The following is a 21,203-nucleotide window of genomic DNA, read 5'->3' on the forward strand; positions in this document are numbered from 1 at the left end:
CTAGTAAAGAACACAACTCTCAATACCATGTTAGTGGCTTATGAAAGAGTGTCTCTCCAAGTCCTTCCCGGGGCCCCATGATTAAACTAATACCATCATGCTCAAAAGGACCTGGGAGAGGATTAGAAACCAAATCCCTCCTGATTTGCATCTCCAGATTTGGAGCTAAGAATTCTGAGACAAACAAATGGAGTGAATTGGAAATACTCCACCAACTGCTTCCTCCTGTGAGATGAATAGTGGGAGCTACCAACGATCTGCCCATCAAATGCTAGGGAGACATTCTCCAACAGACACCAAAGAGGAGTAACGACTCAGGATGACCAACACCTGCAGTCCCCCAGAGGATAATTTATCACCACTTAATATCATCTTAATTTTCACAGTTATGGGCACTGAATGCATCATTGGCATCGTTGCAAATGGGTTCATTGTGGCTATAAATGCAGCTGAGTGGATCCAGAATAAGGCAGTCTCCACGAGTGGCAGGATCCTGTGTTTCCTGAGCATATCCAGAATAGCTCTCCAAAGCTTGATGATACTAGAAATTACTTTCCACTCAACATCCCCACAATTTTATTATAAAGATGGTGTATATGATACCTTGAAAGTGAGTTTCATGTTCTTACATTATTGTAGCCTCTGGTTTTCTGCCTGGCTCAGTTTCTTCTACTTTGTGAAGATTGCTGATTTCTCCTACCACCTTTTCCTCAAGCTGAAGTGGAGAATTACTGGATTGATGCCCTGGCTTCTGTGGCTATCAGTGGTTTTTGCCTTGGGCTACAGTATGTTCTTTTCCTATGGCATATACACTGTTTATTGTAACAATTCTTTTCCTATCCTCTCCTCCAACTCTACTAAGAAAATATACGTCACTGAGACCAACGTGGTCAACCTGGTTCTTCTCTATAACCTGGGGATCTTCCTTCCTCTCATTATGTTCATCCTGGCAGCCACCCTGCTGATCATCTCTCTCAAGAGGCACACCCTGCACATGAAAAGCAATGCCACTGGCTCCAGGGACCCCAGCATGGAGGCTCACTTGGGGGCCATCAGAGCTATCAGCTACTTTCTCATTCTCTACATTTTCAATGCAATTGCTCTATTATTCTATATGTCCAACATCTTCAATGCCAACAGTTCCTGGGATATTTTGTGCAAAGTTATCATGGCTGCCTATCCTGCTGGTCACTCCATTCTACTGATTCAGGACAACTCTGGGTTGAAAAGAGCCTGGAAGCGGCTTCAGTCTCAAGTTCATCTTTACCTAAAAAAGTAAACTCTGTGACCGACACCGCAAGAGTACCACAGCATCTGGCCCAGCCAGCTCTGCCTTTCCCTCACCCAGACCTCTCTCTTCCCTTTTCTTTTCTTCCCCAAACCTGATCTGATCCTTCACCTAGTATGGCTTTTTGTAGAGGTGCTTGGTCTTCATTTCTCTCTTTTGCTTCATGGCACAATCTTAGTGATGTTTAACATATCCTTTACCTGAGCCTGCTATTTCTGCCTTCCTTGCTCTGTATAAAGCTGTTGGCTCCAAATTAGAAACTCTAGGGGAGATTTTTTTGGAAATTCCAATGTCCAGGCCTGACTGACTCTAGATCAATTAAGTCAAAATTTCTGGTGTCGGAACTTAGAGTTTTTTTGTTTGTTTTTTTTTAAAAAAAAAACTCTGGTGCTGCCAGAGTTGACATAGCCACCAAAACAGAGGAAGGCTTTGCAACCTGAGCTCCTGGTGGCCCCTCTCCTTCCCCATCCACATGCCTTTTAAACATCCACATGACCCAGGAAGCTTTCTTTGCAATAGCTGGAAGTGCATTTTGTCTCCATTCTCCAAAGACACAACCTGAATGATATAAAAATATCTATTAAATTAATAGTATATAAAGTACTCTTTAACCTAAAAATTACTAAGAATTTTTCCTATAGCTAAGGTATGGTCATCTATATACACATATGTGAGAATATATACAAGGAAGTCTTCATTGTAGCATTCATTCATTAATGAGGAGACTCGTATGTCTAAAATGGAATACTGTGTAAACATTTTCAGAGACAGATGCATGTATTCTGAAATGAAAATATTTTCAAAATACTGTTAAGTACAAAAAGTAAGGAGATATTTTATAATTCCATTTATGTTCTTGTTTCTTGTGTGTCTATAAAATTTCTGGGAGGATGTACCAAAAATGATTAATAGAGGGCTGGGTATTTGGAGATAAATGAAACATTTATACCACATTTCCTACCTTTATGCATTATTTGAACTATCCAGAACATGTATGCATTAATTTCCATTTTTTTTAAAATGTATTTAAGTGTAGTTGGTATGCAATCTTATATTGGTTATATTAGTTTCGGGTGTACAATATAGCAATATGACATTTTTATACCTTACAATGTGGTTTATATTGTTGTTTTTTACAAGACAGAAAACTAGGTAAGTAGGAAAGGTTTGAGGGACAGAACTGTGTAGCTTAATTAGTTGACTGACCCTCTCACTATGTTTGTTTTAATAAAAAATGCAAATCTCTCAACTCATGGGTTAAAATTCTATCTCCTATTTTCCATTTTATTCATTTGCTCAAGGGCTGCCATGGAAAGGTCATGGGCTTTCGATCCATAGACATATCTATATTCTGTTACTCTCTTTGCTTCCCTTCATACCCAGTTTGGATTACGAGTGAAGCATTGTGCCCAGACCCTTAAAAATACTTTGGGTAATTACAGGTGGAGTGAGATTATGTCTAAGATTTACTTTAAGATAATTTACCATTTGCCACAGCATGGATGGAGCTGGAGAGCATTATGCTAAGTGAAATAAGTCAGTCAGAGAAAGATAAATATCACATGATCTCACTCATTTGTGGATTATAATGAACAACATAAACCAATGAACAAAAATAGATCTAGAGACAGAGAAGGATCAGTCAGATGCTCAAACCTCAGAGGGAAGGCGGGGGGGGGGGGGAGCTAAGGAGGAGAGATCAACCAAAGGGCTTGTATGCAAGCATATAAGCATAACCAATGGATACAGACACCGGGGGGTGAGGGCATGAGTAGGGGGATGTGGGAATAATAAGGGGCTAGAGACACATTTGTAATACCTTAATCAATAAAGGGAAAAAAATAAAAGATAATTTGGTACAGGGCAAAGGAATGAAGAGGAGAGAAGTTTAGAATTGTCATATGTTGATGATTTCTGTCAAACAAGGCCTCAGGTGCATGGGGGTTCTTTGTACTAGTCTCACTATTTCAGGGTATGTTTGAAATTTCCCTAACATAATTATATACAAATGAGTTATAAAATACTCCAATTTCCTGGCCCTCTCTCTCTTCAGGCCCATATCTAGATGAACTCAACTATTTTTAACACTCCACATTTACCTCTAAACAGCCTAGTGTTACTTGAGAATATTTCATAACTGGATGAACTTATGTTCCTAGATTCATGCTCTTCATCCTTAAATGAGTAACATCATTGGACATTTTTAGCCCATATTTTCCTGAGAAATCATTCACGTAAATACCCAAAATGACTATCTCCTATCTTTTCCTCAGTCCTGAAACCTCCAACCCCACTTAGCCCTGCTTCATTTTTCACTGATGAAGTTGCCCTTACATTCTTTGATAAAAGTCATTAGGACATTCTTTCATCTTTCCATTAGCAAATCTACAAAACCACCAATTTTCTCCTACATTCCTAACATTTCAATAGAAAGAGTGACCCCCTATGAAGAAAATAATTAGAAATGCTATGACGATTTTTCTCCTCCCTCTATTATTTCTCCTTCCTACAAGTTCCATTTTTGTATGTTTTCATTTTCTTTCTTTCATGATTGAGCCTTTTCTCAAATATCTTGTGATCCTTGAATGTGAGCACTAGACGCTGATTGCAGAATTTTGAAATTAATTTTAAAAAAACTTTAGAATATAAAAACGATATTGAAACCTGTAGGGGAGAAGTATCTCAAAAGTATCACATTCAGCCCAGCTGGCTTTGCTCAGTGGCTGAGCATCAACCTATGAACCAGGAGGTCACAGTTCGATTCCCAGTCAGGGCACATGCCCAGAGTTTCAGGTTCAATCCCCAGAGGAGTGTGTGCAGGAAGCAGCCAATCAATGATTCCCTCTCATTATTTATGTTTCTATCTCTCTCTCCCTCACCTTTCCTCTCTGAAATCAATAAAAATATATTTAACAACAACAAAAACTATCACATTCAAAGCTGGATTCTTAGTTTTTCTCCCCAAACACACTTCTCCTTCAGTTTTCTCCACCTTACTAATATTAATTAGCACTGCAATATTTCCTATCGATGAAGCTAGAATTCTGGGAACCATCTATGGGTCTGTTTTTTCTCTCTTCCCCTCCCCCATTCAATTAATCAGCCATTTATTTTTACTATGTGATGTACATAATTAGAGGATTGTTATATGTATTAATTTAACCATTATTGGCTGAACACCAACTATATGGTAGGCACTAGTCTAGGGGCTTGGTATCCAGTATGGAGCAAAATAAACTGGGCTGCTGTCATCACAGATATCCTATTCTAGTGGGAAAACACAGAAAATAAACAGACGTGGTGGTTGTTGTGTTAGATCAATCTAGCCAGGAAGGGGCTGTGTGAGTTAAGATTTAAAGAAAAATATTTTTAAAAAGTATAAGCCCAAACCAAGAAATTAGAAGAATAATTATGAAATAAATCTAAGAAAATAAGAAAAACACAATTCATTAAATATATTGATGTCAGCCCTAGCTGGTTTGGCTCAGTGGATAGAGCGTTGGCCGGTGAACTGAAAGGCCCCAGGTTTGATTCTGGTCAAAGGCACAAGCCCGGGTTATGGGCTTGCTCCCCAGTCGGGGACTTGCAGGAGGCAGCCGATCCATGATTCTCTCTCATCATGGATGTTTCTATCTCTCTCTCCCTCTTCCTTCCTCTCTGAAATCAACAAAAATATATTTAAAAAAAAAAAGAAAAAAATAAATATATTGATGTCATAAATTAAATATCAGAAAAGGAAGAATTAAAATGAATATAAGAATTGGCTCATTGAAATAAATAAAATTAGTACTGTTTGCTTATATCATTGAGAAATACAAAAGGCATAAAAATTCACAAAATAAAAAATAAAGAAAAAATTACCACAAACTGGAGATATTACAGTACTCATAAGAACTTATTTTGTTCCAATCTATGTAGGAGTTTGAAAATACTTTTGCAAATGTTTTTTAATACTAAGTCATTTTCTAGGGGCAGCTGTCTTTAAAGTAAAAAATGTTCTTATGCACTTAAAGTCAAAAACCTATACATAATTTTTATTATACCAGGACCTCTAAGTCTGTTTCAAAAGTTTAATCTTGTATTGCCCAAATTTTAATTTGGGGTCAAAAAAATTGCCCCAAACTAATTTTCTACAGGAAATGTCTAAGGAAATTTTTGAACGGGGGATATATCCGAATAAACCTGAAACACTGATTCTATAGAATATATACATCCCTATGTTCATTGCAGTGTTATTTACAATAGCCAAGATTTGGAAGCAGCCCAAGTGTCCATCAGTAGATGAGTAGATTAAAAAAAGCTGTGGTACATTTACACAATGAAATACTACTCTGCCATTAAAAGGAGAAGAAGAAGAAGGAGGAGGAGGAGGAGAAGAAGGAGGAGGAGGAGGAGGAGGAGGAGGAGGAGGAGGAGGAGGAGGAGGAGGAGGAGGAGGAGGAAGAGGAGGAGGAGAAAATCTTACTCTTTACAACAGCATGGATGGACCTGGAGAGCATTATGCTAAGTGATATAAGTTAGTCGGAGAAAGACAAATACTATATAATTTCACTCATATGTGGAATCTAATGAAAAATATAAACAAAACAGAAACAGACTCATAGATATAGAGAACAGACTAATAGTTATGGGAGGGATGAGGGCCAGTGAAATAGGTGAAGGGATTAAGAAAAAATAACAACAGAACTTCATAGACACAGACAACAGCATGGTGATTACCATAGGGAAAGGGGAGTAGGGGCAGGTAGAAGAGAGTAAAGGGGGAATAAATGGTGATTAAAGGAGACTCGACTGTCAGTAGTGAACACATAATACAATATACAGATGATATATTATAGAATTGTACACCTGAAACCTATTTAATTAACCAGTGTAACCTGAATACAGTATATATATGAAAGCCGAATTTAGGCCACCCTCGCCAACTCTAACTCGTCTGCCAAGTAGCTACGAAGACATGGTGGTTGACTCCCGGGGAAGACATGCGCCTGTGCCACGGTAGGGACATTACTCCAATCACCAAGTAATGAATGACATTACGTACAACAAAGAGCTGAGCACAAAGATGGAGCAGCCAGCACCAGGGGAGTGAGCCAGAGCAGGGCAGTCCAGGGGAGAAGACAGGAAGCCTCGTGAAGGTAGGTGTCAAAGCAAGAGGGAGTGGTGTTGCAGGCAGTGATTCTGCAGACGGGAAAGATGTGGCTGGTGATTGGGCATCTGTCCTGGATACCAGCTCAAACCACCTTCCTTCCGCCTTTAACTAGCTGCCAGGCTCAAAGCAGAAGAGAATATCTTGAGTGGGATGAGCGTAACATGAAACGAGTGAGTTTACCCAACATTATGTTTTCACCCATCAGGCGAATTGAAGGGACCCTATGCTGGTATTAAAGTAATTACTTTTTAAATTTTTTAAATTAAAGTTTGGGATGTAAAATTAATAAGTTACTTTTTAAATGTAAGTTGCTTTTTCACTAACTCAATGTGCAAATTTAAAAATTCATTCCACTTTATGTGGGAGTTCATCTGAGATTTCAGAATATCCTTACAGAGTGTGCATCTATCTACACACAAATCAATTCTAAACCTGGCCTAGAACTTGGAGTACAGCCCTCTGTAGGCAAGACCCAGACCAGTGAGAGACAAGAGACCCAGAAGTGATTAGAATAGTTGAGAAGTCACTGCTTACATCGGAAATAGGGACAATTTATAGAGAGACGGACTTTGAAAGGAAACTGCAGAATGCTTAAAATACCTAAGGTAGGTCTCCCTCCTTGCAGGCTCTTTCGGAACAAATCCCTCCATTGGAGTTGCTCAAGTCCCCCCAAAGAGCCAGCAGCTTCCAAAACTGTGTCTGCCCTACATCCCACTCTTGATCCCCAAGCCCTCTCTATCCCCAGGGTCCCTTCTCCTTATTTCCTTTTTGGTTCCAGAATTTTGCTATCCTCTGCCTTGCAAATGGAAGCTCTTTCAGTTTTAAGAAGTATGATGGACTGGCATTTATAGCCAAGATTAAAAATAATCCTCACCAGACTGCCTGTGAGATGTGGTTTCCTGAGAGCCCCGAGGCCTTGGGAATGCAAATCAGAAACCGATCCAATTGCCACTGACACTTACCAGAGAAAACCGTCATTTGCATCTACACTCGAGATCCCGGATGGCTGCAAATAAATCAGTGGCTCATTCAAACCAGTTCCTGGGCACAGACTGGAGGCTCCGGTGGAGGAAAGGGAGGGAAGGACAAAGCTCTGGAAATTGGGACTGAGTCCATTTCATGAACCCTAAGCTGACTTCAAATGTGCTTTAGTTGAAAGAGTGTCATTTTCAGCTGCTAACCCTTCTGTCCCACCCAAAGACAGCTTCCTATTCTTTCATTAGCTACATCCTCTTTTGTAATATCATCATTGCCAGTGGCATACTTCCAGGCCTGGAGCAAACAAAGGTGATTGGTGCAAACATTTCAATATACTATGGCTATAATAGCCAACCGTGGGCACAGAGTAGAATCAAAGTTCAGTTTGATCTTGCTCAGGAAACAGATTTTCCTGAAGTCACCTCTATTCACACACCTGAATGCAGTAATTCCTTTCCCATCAATCCTTACCTGGCTCCCTAATATCATATCATATCATATAATATCATATATCATATCATACCAAATATCATATCATACCATATCATGTATCATATTATATCATAAATATCAGTTACAAACCTGTTTCCTTTAAGGTTCTAAGCTTCCAAATTCTTGCCTGGCTTTCCCTAGTGGACCTCTGTTCCACAGCTTCGACCTCTTGTCCCTACTAAACCTTCCGCTTAGGAACACCACCAAGTTTGTATGCATCTAGAGTCGGCTAGGCTAAGCTGCAGTGTGTACAATCCTAATGTCCTTGTTTTTAGGGAACCCACTGAAGTATTTAAGGGTAAAGGGACATTACATCTGCAGCTTCTTCTCACACAGTTCAGAGTAAATAAGTAATATACACACACACACACACACATATGTAGGGAGAACAAAGAATCAGCAAGGTAGTAAATGAGTGACATTTAGGTAATCTGGGTGAAGGGCCTGCAGAGTCTGAATTTAAGTCAAAACAAAAGTTAAAAGAAAAAATGACCTTAGGAGCATGGTGCACTTTAAGAAATAATATCCATTAAAAAAATGTTCCATCAATTATAAAGTGCTATGTAAATGTTTTTAAACTAAAATTGTACTATTTGAGGTACCTGATTAAATTCATTTTCCCTTAAAAAGAAAGTCTGAAAGTTTTAATGGCTTAAGAAGCACATTCTTATTTCTTGCTTATCCAAAGCCTTCTGCAGGCCCAAGCGCTCCACAGGACATCTCAGGGATGCAGGCTGCTTTGAGCTAGTGCTCCACCAGCTCAAATGAGGCCCCAGGGGTCATCTTAGCAGGTGAAGGCAACTTGTGGACCAGTAATACTTGCTCTTCTGTACATTGGTGAGGATGTCACAAATATCCTACTCACAGTCCATTGGCCAGAGCTAATGACACAGCCCCACCAACCTATCAGGGGGTGGGACATACAGGGACTTCCCTGCCATATTAGGGCAGCCTTCCTGTTTCTGCCCTAGTATCTCTTGACGTTCCCATTTTCTGCTGGACTCAAAACTCTTTCATAAGACATGTAGAGAAGGAGGAAAGGGGGAGAAAGGTACATATCTCACTTTATTCCCACATTCCCTTGTAATTAGCTTCCCAATGCTTCAGTTTAGACTCCCTAACTGACTCCCACTTAAACAAAGCAAGTGGCATTGCCTTCTCTAGAGATTGTTGGATTGTACCACCTTCTTCAGAAACGTAGTGGCTTACACTTGTCAAGATAGGAAACAACACTCTTGATTGTGGGTGTCATAGACTTGGGGTCTTCACATGGACACAGCATTGAGAACACAGAAAAGCAACTAGTAAAGACTATGGATTTAAGCATTTTTAAATCCCACAAGCCCACTCTACACCTAGATTCTGTACCTTTAATATTCACAGCACCCTTTTTTACACCCACCCAAGTTCCTGTGGACCAACAGACACAGTTGAAAGTCACAGCACAACACACAAGGTATTTGTGAAGGGGGAGCAAAAGCAATCTCTTCAACCTCCCCACATACACCAAAAAACAAGTGCAGAGCACAAGGCCAATAGTGTCAAACACATGGACAGCGGGGGAAGAGCCTCCTGGGGGAGGCTGAAGAAAGTGATTGTAAGGCAGGGCAGCAATGAAAAAAGCACTGGCTAGTTGAGTTTACCGGGCAGCCCTTCAGGGAGAATCAGCATTACAGGACCTGTGAGCTCGCTGGAAACTCAGCCCGTCTTCACGGGCACATTCTTATCTCACTCACAGAATAAGGACAAGTCTAGTCCTTCCTCCACAGACCTTGAAGATCTGGCACCAAAGCAGCCCCCTGTGTTCTCTGTTGCAAACCAAACCTTGGTGCTCCCTTCACAGAGCATGTCTCCTCCTTAGGCTCCTGTGCCACTTGGAGCAAATCCACGGGACAGAGCACCCTGGCACCAGTAAAGGACGTTGCCATGTCTTTCCTCGCCTTTCCCTCCCCACTTTCTCTCCCTTTTCCTTCTTCCTCCCTTCCTTCTTTCCCACTTTCCCTTCTCCTACCTTTCCTCCTTCCCACCTTTTCCCTTCCTTCAACAAATTACTTATTGAGAGCCTAACTTGTGGCCAGGTACAATCTCCTTAATTTCAAAAATAAGACTTAATTACATACAATTCAAAGCAAAAAGCACCTGTCCCCACGTAGAGACAGAATCCAGCTTCAGTTGGATACTTCTGCCCACCCACCTCAGGAAAACAAAATTACCCAGATACCCAGATTCTTCTTCCAGACAATCCCAGGTAAGATTTTGGGCATGGAGACAGCATGCACCCATAGATAAGCATCAACAACGCCCCACTTCCAACCTTGCAATGCACCTGGAGTGGCTTGTCAAGTTCATTCCTATTTAGAACCTAGGGAAAGGTGAACTCTGCTTAATGGCCCTCCCTGCTCCCTCCCCTTCCCGTGTCACTCTGGAGCCGAGTTCCTTTCTCTGGACCTGGGGCTCTGTTGAGGACTGGGCGCTCTTCTCCTGCTCTGTATTTCCCGGGGCCGTATATTGAAGAGGAAGGCACAAAACATCCATCTGTTTCCTTGCATTATGCTCAGTACCTGCTGCACCTTATCTTGACTCATCCACTCTATTCGAACACACATACCAACGTCTCACTTCCTGCACAAAACACACATCCGTTTTTGGTGCTCCGAATTCTCCCTCCAAAAGTTTTCCTCGCCCCAAACCATTAGGTCTGTCTTTGGAGAAGAAGTGTTAATAGGACATGTTTGTCATTCTTGTTACATGGACATTGTAAGTGCATATCGCATGTAATAAAAACGGTAGGTAGTGATTTTGGTTTCGGCCTGATGATTGCCACTCACCGTTTTCACGCCTGCGTGGGGCCTGCTCTCGGTGTTCCTGGTCCCAGGAGTGACGGAAGCCGGCTCGCCCAGCCATCGGGGAGAAACTTGGGTTTAGACGTCTAATTGGTGTCCTCAGGAAGCCCATGAAAGTTTCCTGGTTACAGCTTAAGGGTTTAAGAGGCCAGACTTCCCATGATGGGAAGCACAGGAAGTGTGATTCAGAGCTTCCGAGATGCCGATGAGCCTCCCTCCGTGGTGGCCATACGCCCCGCTCTTCCTGCCAGCACAGATTTGAAATGTTGTCCACCTGTTGGTCCCGATGGGCGTATCCATAGTTATCAGTCCAGGCCTTTCCACCTTTTCCCCACTCTCTTCTCTCCTTTCTCTACCTTTTCCCCAAAATGTTCTAAATGAGAGAAGAGTCATCCAGTGTTCATCGGAAAGCCATGGGCATCCAAGGCCCCCCAGCTCTTGGCCTCCTGGTGCAGTGGGCTCAACACTCAGCCACCTCACCCCCGCTAGGAAAAGAGTATTTCCAGTTTGTGCAGTAAATAGAATTTACTTGTATCAGGTTCATTCAATGAGTTTGATGCTATGAGGGACCACGTGGGATGGCTTTCTCTCCCATCATTGCCTTCGGTCTCCCTATTGAGGAGTTCATTTCTCCAGCCATGAGCAACCCATGGCTTTCCAAACGTGTTAGGAGTTAACACAGCATAATTTTCAGTTAAAAAGAAAACGTTCAGTCCTATTGTGATCAGAACCAGTACCTGCCGTCTAATTCAAGGTCTGTCCTCTCTCCAGCTGGAGCTGAGCCCCTCAGCTCCACACCGGTTCCAGCGACGGGGAAGGCTGGGTGGGGGGGCTCTGTGTTTCTCAGCCTCCTTTCCCACTTGCTCAGCTGCTTCCAGGTCCTGGGAGGAGGCAGGGGAGAAGGAAGTAGAAAGCACGGGCTATGACTTGACCAGTGCTGGTGCAGCTGACTGCTCGGCGCCCTCGGCGTGGCACGTGCCCAGACGCTGATTGCGGAGGGCCGAAGAATGTCCGAGGAGATGTCATCCTAACGTGGGAAACTTGTGAACACTCACCTTCCACGGTAAAGGGGACTTTGCACATGTGATGCAGTTTAGGATTTTCAGTGGGAAGAGGGGCCTGGATTATCCAGGTGGATTCAATGCAATCACAAGGGTCTGAAGGAGGCGGGAGGGTTGGAGGGAGGAGATGTGGTGATGGAAGCAGAGAGCCTGCAGAGAACTTTAATAGAAATCCCACGCGCGTTAAAGGGACTATCCAAGATGCATTACTGATGTCCCATAATGACCTCACGGGGGTGTGGCCTTAGCCAGCTGGCTCTCTGCAGTTCCCAAGGCCTATTCACTCATCTGCGAATGGTGAGGTCTCAGGTCACCTGCGGTACTAGGATCCCAGTATTCTGATGTTTCGGATTCTTTAGAAAAGGCTCTGTAGTCAACTCCAATTAGTCTATTTAAGTAGTATAGCTTTTATTTGCAATTCATCTTTCAAAAATAAATATTAACCGATCTGTTAGTGATACTCTACCAAAAGAGAAAAAAAATTCTCATGAAAACTGTCTGAAATGACTCTGACCATGAGTATAAAGATTCAAGCCTCTCCCTAAAAGTGGGCAGGTAAAACTCTTAGCCAACTGCCTAAAATGGGGGCTTTCAAAGGTTTTCCCCAGGCTCATATTTAGAAAGAACAGGAATCTCCGCCCACTAGTGGATGCATTGAGTAATTGCTCGATTTGTTCAAGAAGGACTTAAATGCCATCTGGTGGTGAAAACGGTCAGCTAAGCATTGGAGCCAGCACATTGTCCACACAAGACATGACATGCATTAAAAGACATTAAAGAGATCACTGAAAAATAAAAACTCAAAAAAAGGACACATATGTAATACCCTTTGTAATACTTTAAGCAATAAAAAATAAATAAATAAATAAATAAAATAAAATAAAAGGAAAAATAAAAACTCCAGGGTCTACAGAAGCCAGCGACACAAATGTCTATGGATTAGTGTGGCAGGAAAACAAACCAAATCCAGGAAAATAATCAAAATTTATTTTTCTAAACTTATTTGCCATCACACTATATAATGCATAGGTGTGTATTATATTGGTGATTATATCTTGACTTCAAAATTGAAAAAAAAGATAAAAATTAAAATATTTTACTTTTAGCATTTTCTTTTACAATTTTTAAATTTTTGTCTTTGAACCAGAAATATGCACCTTTTTCTTTGGTACCAACATATCATTGTTAAATCTTGTGTCAACAATGAAATGGTACTCAGCTATAAAAAGGAAGGAAATTTTGCCCTCTGCAACAGCATAGATAGACCTGAGAACATTGTGCTAAGTGAAATAAGCCAGTTGGAGAAAGACAAGTACCATGTGATCTCACTTATATGTGGAATATAATGAACAAACTGAACTATTAAGCAGAATAGAGACAGACTCATAGAAAGCAGGGAGACAGCTCTTTTGTGGGGAGGTGGTGTTGGAGAAGATGGAGGGAGGGAGAGAGGAAAAAGAAAAACAGAGAGAACTCATGGACAACAGTGTGGTGACTGCAGGGGTACAGGAGTAGGGGTGGGAAAGGGCATAGAGCAGTGATGGCGAACCTTTTGAGCTCGGCGTGTCAGCATTTTGAAAAACCCTAACTTAACTCTGGTGCCATGTCACATATAGAAATTTTTTGATATTTGCAACCATAGTAAAACAAAGATTTATATTTTTGATATTTATTTTATATATTTAAATGCCATTTAACATAGAAAAACCAACCAAAAAAATGAGTTCGCGTGTCATAGGTTCGCCATCACTGGCATTGAGGGTATAAATGATGATGGAAAAAATAAAATAGCATAAAGAAAAAAATTTTTTAAATCTTGTGCCAAGTTTGCTTGAACTCAGAATTCAGCCTTGACAGCTAGCCTTGACTAGGAATGATATTTAGTTTTATTTAGTTTAATCATGGAAAATTGCTGTTCAAACGTGTAGGCATTTTCAAACATGATTTTTAAAGATTTTCAAAAGTCCTTGCACGACTCTGTGGGGTCCCAGTGTCTCTGTACTAAGTGTTCTGTCCTGAATCACACCGTGGACCACATGTCACGCTATAGGTGGAATTGATAAAGCAGCCCTGAGCAGTGGGAGGTTATCTTCACAGGGGTGGAGATCAATAAGCTGTCTGGGAAGTCAGTTTTCAGTATCACACAATTTCCAACACGTTAGATTTCTAGAAACCAATTCTAAGCAGAAAAGAGGACCAAATAACGCTATGCTAGATAACTTTCTCCATAGCGTTTTCTAACTACTTGTGGGCACCTTCGCAGGGAACTATCCAGTGTCAATTCAAAAGGCCAGTTGCGTGGTAACAATCTTTGCCGCTGTGCATAAGCAGAGAGCTTTTTCCTCGGGTGATGTAAATGAGTTCCCTTCAACAGTTCAGCAGCTCTACTTCGCTTTCTGCTGCAACTAAGCCCCGGCCTGCGCGCAGTGTGCGCAGTGAGCGAGTGCTGTGTTGGGTCCGGTTCATCAAATAGTCCCCAGAACGTTCCGGGGCCAAGCCTCAGGAGGAGAGCCAGCTTACAGGTGGTGACTCTGTATCCAAGACGCGTTCCATTTTTACGTCTAGCAGAAAGCAATTCCTGCTGAGTAGCGCAGATGAGTGGATGTGGGGTCTGTGTCCTTACATAACTGGCCACGTGGCACTTCGGTTTTATCGCAAGTCCAATATTAGCACTATCTATCCCAGGAGCATCATTCCCTATTAAATGGTTCAAACCTTTCCTCTATTGCAAACATTGATTTCGCAATTGCTTTCTGGTGTGTGCCTGTGGTGGGCACACTGCCTAAAATATTTTCAGTCATATAGTGATTCTCAAAGTCACAGTGACTATAGGGCTTACATCTAAATATTACTAAATTGTACCCTCATCTGCTGCAGTAGCAAATGTCACAATGTTGAAAACTTTTCACACAATGTATCTTTCATTTCCTATCCATATTTCCAGGACGCCTAGGACAGTACTTCTGGTCACACTTCTATTTGCATGTGTTTATATCTTTCCAGGACACAATTTCCCCTGTATTCAACAGATACTCTTTTATGAGTTGCAATGAATTGGATATCCCAGGCAGATTTTTTTCTCACTTAAATACGAAACTGTTTAGCCCTAGCCAGTTTTGCTCAGTGGTTAGAGTGTCAGCCCACAGACTGAAGGGTCTCAGGTTCGATTCTGGTCAAAGGCACGTACAGTGGGGCCTTGACTTACGAGTGTCCCGACTAATGAGTTTTTCGAGATACGAGCCCTCTCTCGGCCGATTTTTTGCTTTGAGTTGCGAGCTAAAATTCGGGTTACGAGCCAGCTTCAGATACCCCACCGTTAGTAGGCGCAGCGAACGTCACAGTGAACGCCACAACACCAGCCCAGCATCACGTCTCACTCGTTCACTTTTTGATTTGACATACAAGTAATTTGAGTTACGAGCTCCATCAAGGAACGAATCAAACTCGTAAGTCAAGGCCCCACTGTACCTGGGTTGCAGGCTCAATCCCCAGCCCTGGTAGGGATGCGTGCAAGAGGCAACCAATCGATGTGTTTCTCATATCGATGTTTCTCTCACTGTCTCTCCCACTCCCTTTTGCCGGGAGCTGGTCCATCCTTGCTGTTTCAAGGGAGCTGGCATATATGGCATACTGTTCTTAATATGTTTGCTCACCTTCTTGGCACTATGTGTTTTAACCAAGGTCACCTCTCTGAGAAAGGTTGTTTCCCCAGGTAGGGATTTTCCCCTGAAGTTAGGGAGGGAATAAAACCCCTTAACTAAGTGCCAGGCGGATAATTAATCACTTTAACTATGAACAATCATGCTTAAGCTACATAATCTTTACTCCCTGGAATGGAGATAAGAAACGCCCTAACCTTTGGAATAGAGATTGATAGGATTGGAATCAACTAGTATAAATACAGATGTAACAAGACAACAGGACACAGAACCTAGACACAGAACCTACACAGAACCTAGACACAGAACCTAGAAACAGAACCTACACAGAACCTAGAGACAGAAGAACTTCGCTGGAGAAAACATGGCAAAAGATCCTGGACAGAACCTGGCTGAAGAACCTAGAGACATAACCTGGCTACAGAACCTGGATAGAACATGGCAAGAGAACCTGACTAGAACCTGGTGACTGAACCTGGCTGGAGAACCTGGACAGAACCTGGCTGGAGAACCTAGCGAGGGAACATGGCTACAGAACCTGGCTGGAGAACCTGGAGAACCTGGCTGGAGAACCTAGTAAGACAACATGGACACAGAACCTGGCTGGAGATCCTAACCAGAACTTCGCTGGAGATCCTGAACAGAACTTGGCTGGAGATCCTGGCTAGAGATTCTGGCTAGGCTGCTGATCAACTGAACGCTGTCTCCGTGTCATTCCTTCTTCACCGACTCCGTCCACACCTTTGGGGACCCCTGGACCTGCTGGGGTTGGACCCCAGCACCTTTCACTCTCAAGAGATCAACCAAAGGACTTGTATGCATTCATATGAGCATAACCAATGGACACAGACAGTAGGGGTGTGAGGGCATGTGCTGAGGGGTGGGGGTGGCCAGGGAGAGGTCAATGGGGGATAAAGGAGACATATGTAATACTATAAACCAGTGGTTCTCAACCTTCTGGCCCCTTAAATATAGTTCCTCATGTTGTGACCCTACCATAAAATTATTTCGTTGCTACTTCATAACTGTAATATTGCTACTGTTATGAATCATAATGTAAATATCTGATATGCAGGATGGTCTTAGGCGACCCCTGTGAAAGGGTCGTTCGACCGCCAAAGGAGTCGCGACCCACAGGTTGAGAACCGCTGCTTTAAACAATAAAGAATTTTTTAAAATCAATGGGCAAAATATCCTTGGGTGAAGATTAACAATAAATAAATAAATAAATAAATAATAATTTTATAGTGGTAGAAGTAAGAGAAGTTACCAAAGATGAGAACTGTCATCAAATGTCAAGTGTTCGTGTCCACATGAACTTTCATTTCTCTATACAATGCTTTCTTGATTTTGCAATATATTCTTTTGTCTGGTGCTATTTTTATATAAGTATGACTGAATAATACAAGACAACTTCATAATAAAAATAAATCTGCACATGTAAAACTTTAGACAATAAATAAAAATAAAAGAAATAAAAAGAAGTCTGACTTCTTTGTTTGAAAGAAAATGAATGTGGGGTAGGGAAATCTATTTTTATCATCCTTCCATTTATGTTATAAAAAACTATGATAGGGCACTCACACTGGCACAAGGCACAGGGGCAAGAAGACACAGGAATGTGCGGACACCATGACAAGCTGGAAAGTGCATGTGTCTGGTTTTAGATGGGCAGTTATCATTCCACTGCAACCGATTCACCATGCAGACCCCATGTGGCCAAATCTTCTCATTTCCAAGGGAAGACAGATTTTTTTTCCTGCATATATGTAATCTCCTAAATTTAAATGCTGCCCAATAAAAAATATAATAAGCGCTGGTGGACTAATGCTATCCAACAAGGTAAAACTTCACTGCAGAATAGGTGTGGCCAGGACTCATTGAACCCTAGCTGAGACTCCAGTCCTGGCTACGTAAAAATACAGCATGCCTGGGCCCTGGCTCAGATTCCAATTTACTCCATCAGGAATGAGTCCTGGGTGCCTGTATTTTTCTTAAAGCGTCGAGTTCACTCTGTTTCACAGTCAGGATAATGTAGGGAATCAAATTTCAAGTTACAGTATTTTATCACATTTCCCAACTTCAACACCATGTTCCGAACACTCTGAAGCCTGCCCAGGCTGCCTCCACCTGATTCCGCGTTCAAACAGTGATGTGATGTGGATACTAGTAAATCATAACTGGTGATATACACACAAACAATGAAAAAGTGACAACGGAGTCTTTCTCGGCTCTAATGAACCCTAATGGCACCCAGTTTTGGCAGGTAGCAAACAGGTCTTGTGAGACAAGTGAAAAGGCCAAGAGAGCACTAAAGCTCCTCACCTGGGACTCTTCGCCCCGTCAGGGGAGCAGGAGCTTCGAGTAAATAAGGTAGGAAGGTGCTGGACAGAAGCCTGTCTCGGTCTTTCTAGCGAGGCCTGAAAGCCCAAGACAAATGGATCTTCATGAAAAATGGACACAGCCAGTAACCAGAGCCTCGAATCATTTGCATGACAAGCCTCTAACCTGCAGTCATGTGACAAGCAAATGAAGAAAAATTAGAAAGAACCATTAACTGAGAAAAAAAATTACAGTAACACTGAGTGAGGGTCAGAAGATTGTGGAGCAGGTACCAGCTCTTGGCAAGGAAACCTGAAAGTCAGGGCCAAAGAGAATGATGACGGTGAACACCAATTACGCTGATGAAGACATGTCCAGGTTTAAAGTGCTCTTCATCTTGGTGGTCTCTGGAATCGAGTGCCTCACTGGCATCATTGGGAATGGTTTCATCACGGCCATCCACGGGGCCGAGTGGGCCAGGCGTAAAAGACTCCCCGTGGGGGACTGCATTGTGCTGAGGCTGAGCTTCTCCAGGCTCTTGCTGCAGATTTGGATGATGCTGGAGAATGTGTACAGCCTACTATTCCTGGCCACTTACAACCAAAACACAGTGTATATACCTTTCAAAGTCATCACCCTCTTTCTGAACTACTCCAACCTCTGGCTCGCCGCCTGGCTCACCATCTTCTACTGTCTTAAAATTGCAAACTTTATGCACCCTTTGTTCGTCACGATGAAGAGGAAAATCACAGTGCTGGTGCCCTGGCTTCTGAGGCTGTCGCTGCTCATCTCCTTGTGCTTCAGCTTACCCTTAACTAAAGACACCTTCAACGTGTATGTGAATAGTTCCATTCCTATCCCCTCCCGCAACGCCACAGAGAAGACGTACATCGCTGAGACCAACATGGTCAACCTGGTTCTTCTCTATAACCTGGGGATCTTCCTTCCTCTCATCATGTTCATCCTGGCGGCCACCCTGCTGATCATCTCTCTCAAGAGGCACACCCTGCACATGAAAAGCAATGCCACTGGCTCCAGGGACCCCAGCATGGAGGCCCACTTGGGGGCCATCAGAGCTATCAGCTACTTTCTCATTCTCTACATTTTCAATGCAATTGCTCTATTTCTTTCCATGTCCAATGTCTTCGATGCCTACAGTTTCTGGAATATTTTGTGCAAATTCATCATGGCCGCCTACCCTGCTGGCCACTCACTGCTGCTGATCGTGGGCAATCCTGGGCTGAGAAGAGCCTGGAAGCGGTTTCAGCATCGAGTTCATCTTCACCTGTAAGGACAGACTCTGCGACTGGAACCCACAAGACCTGCTCTAACCAGTTCTGCCCTTTCCTCACCTAGACCTCTCTTCCTCACCCATTTTTTCTTCCCTAATCCTGCTCTGACACTCCTCCTAGGTAAATGAACCCTCTCATATGTGTGAAGCTCAATGTTTAACTCTGGATTCTCAGCAGAAGTAGCTATGCAACTCTAAGACCCATTTGTGAAAGCTCCTTGATCTGTGCTCATTCGAATCCTGTCCTGAGTTCCTCTCCACTTCCTCCTCCCTTGAGCTGTAAGAAGAGGGTGACTGCACATCTCCATTTGCCTGGGATGATCTTTGTTTGTACCTAGTATCACTGAGCACCCTTTAATTCTCAAGGCTATATTGGTCGGGTCACCCTGCTTGAGGCACCTTACTAACCCACAGTTAAGAAAGAGGAGGGCGAGTGACTAGCCTAGTATGCCATCGAAGAGGAAATCAGAATACCTCCAGAGAGAGGGGTTCAGGGAAGAAAGGCTGGCCAAAAGTATCAAGTGCTATAGAAGTTTCAAGGAAAATGAAGAGTGAAGTAAAAAACTTGGGACTCGACTAAAAGGAGGCCACATATACTATTAGGAGAGTGATAAAGTGGCATTCAGATTACAGGAGTTTCCAGAAAAGGTGATAAAAATAATCTCAGATGGTTGTTTGGAGATAAAGGTGAAATACAGGGTGGCAGGTGGATAAGTGGGTGGTCAAACCAATGCTTTATTTTTCCAGATAATAGGGCACAAAGTGAGAAGAGAGGAAAGGAAGAATGAAGAAAAAAGTGTGAAGTGTACAGGAAGCAGAAAGAACATAGAAAGAGGCCAGAGTTAAGGAAAGTCTATTTTGCTTTGCTCCTGACTCTGTGACACACAGGCAACACCTGTGCCTCTGGCTTTACCGGTTCTGGGTCGCCTTAAGTAGCTGGTGGGGCAAGGGCAGGTTCCCTGGGAGTGGCTGTCTAGGGGAAGAACAGGACTCTTCACTGTCAGCCTTCAGCATGGCCTCCAAGGGCTGTTCACAAAATAAGACACCTCACCCCCAGGTACCTTGCAACTAGAAGGGTAGAATTTGGAGTTTTCTTGTACTTGGCTGTTTTTAAAATCAGAACTACTGAGGAAAATGTAAAAAGAATGCTACTGATTGTGCCAAGCTTAAGTATCTCCCAAATAAAAATGTAAGGTCATTGGCACAGACTAACACCCGAGCTCTTACTCTTAAACACATATTTCAGAGAGTCTTGGGACTTATTGAACTGGAAAGGAAAATATTTATGAAAACACACTATTTTGGTAGCTTTCCTGCGTGATATTTATTTATATGACTAAAGTTGGTAGAGTTGTTATAGTAAGACAAATTAGATTTTGAGGTTTCATTCCAATTCCTAAAAATAGTTTTTTTCCAAATAATACATGCATACATGCCCACCAAGGGTGCTCTAATGCATCACAGAGAAAAACAGAAGATTGATTTAAAGTCAACACATCATTAATATGAACCATGCCAACATAAATACTGCATAATCCCTCTACATGCTTATTGTGAAGAAATATTCCCTCATTGTTTGCAAGAGCCAGGGATGGCAGAGAGCTTCAAGGATGTGACATCTTATCGATGCTTTATGTTGCACTACCTTCAACCAAATGAAGTTCTCTCCAGTCCTTCCTTCCTTCCTTGCTTGCTTTCTCCCTCCCTCCCCCGCTCCTTTCCTCCTGTTTTTTCTTCCTTCCTTCTTCTTCCTTTCTGTAAAACCCACCTAAACTTCCAGAGCAAGCCAGTCTACCCTGCCTTCAAATTGGTTGGCTTTAGACAGAAATCTGAAGTCCTAAAGGATCCATTTTGCGAACTCTATGCGACACCCCATCCTGAGAAAGGTTGAAAGTTATGGTGTGAAGGATTCCTTTACCCACAAATTCACGCTGCACATGTGAACAGCTAAGGGGATTTGGTTGCCATGAGATCCCAACCTGGAAGGCCCACTACGGGGCTGGAGCCTCAAACCTGGTGGAGGCCTCAACAATGAAGATAAGTCCGGTGGCCAAGGCAGGGCTAAGGACTGGGATTGGAGAGCCACCAGATTGTCCCACAGCCCAACACAATCTTCC

At 42.5% G+C, this 21,203-nt stretch overlaps 2 protein-coding genes across 2 annotated transcripts; both read left to right on the top strand.

Moving 5' to 3' along the window:
* Positions 1-268: 268 nt before the first annotated feature.
* Positions 269-1,279, top strand: TAS2R39 (taste 2 receptor member 39; the record flags this gene model as incomplete). The annotated part of the gene is given in 2 exon segments (XM_081102503.1): positions 269-307; positions 311-1,279. Coding segments are annotated over 2 exon segments (1,008 nt in total).
* A 16,850-nt stretch (positions 1,280-18,129) lies between these two features.
* On the top strand, positions 18,130-19,086 carry TAS2R40 (taste 2 receptor member 40; the record flags this gene model as incomplete). The annotated part of the gene is made up of 1 exon (XM_081102505.1): positions 18,130-19,086. The coding sequence occupies one exon, from the start codon at positions 18,130-18,132 to the stop codon at positions 19,084-19,086; it is 957 nt and encodes a 318-aa protein (XP_080958631.1).
* Positions 19,087-21,203: the final 2,117 nt, after the last annotated feature.

Source organism: Myotis nattereri (assembly GCF_964212035.1).
Source record: "Myotis nattereri genome assembly, chromosome: 11".
NCBI lineage: Eukaryota > Metazoa > Chordata > Mammalia > Chiroptera > Vespertilionidae > Myotis > Myotis nattereri.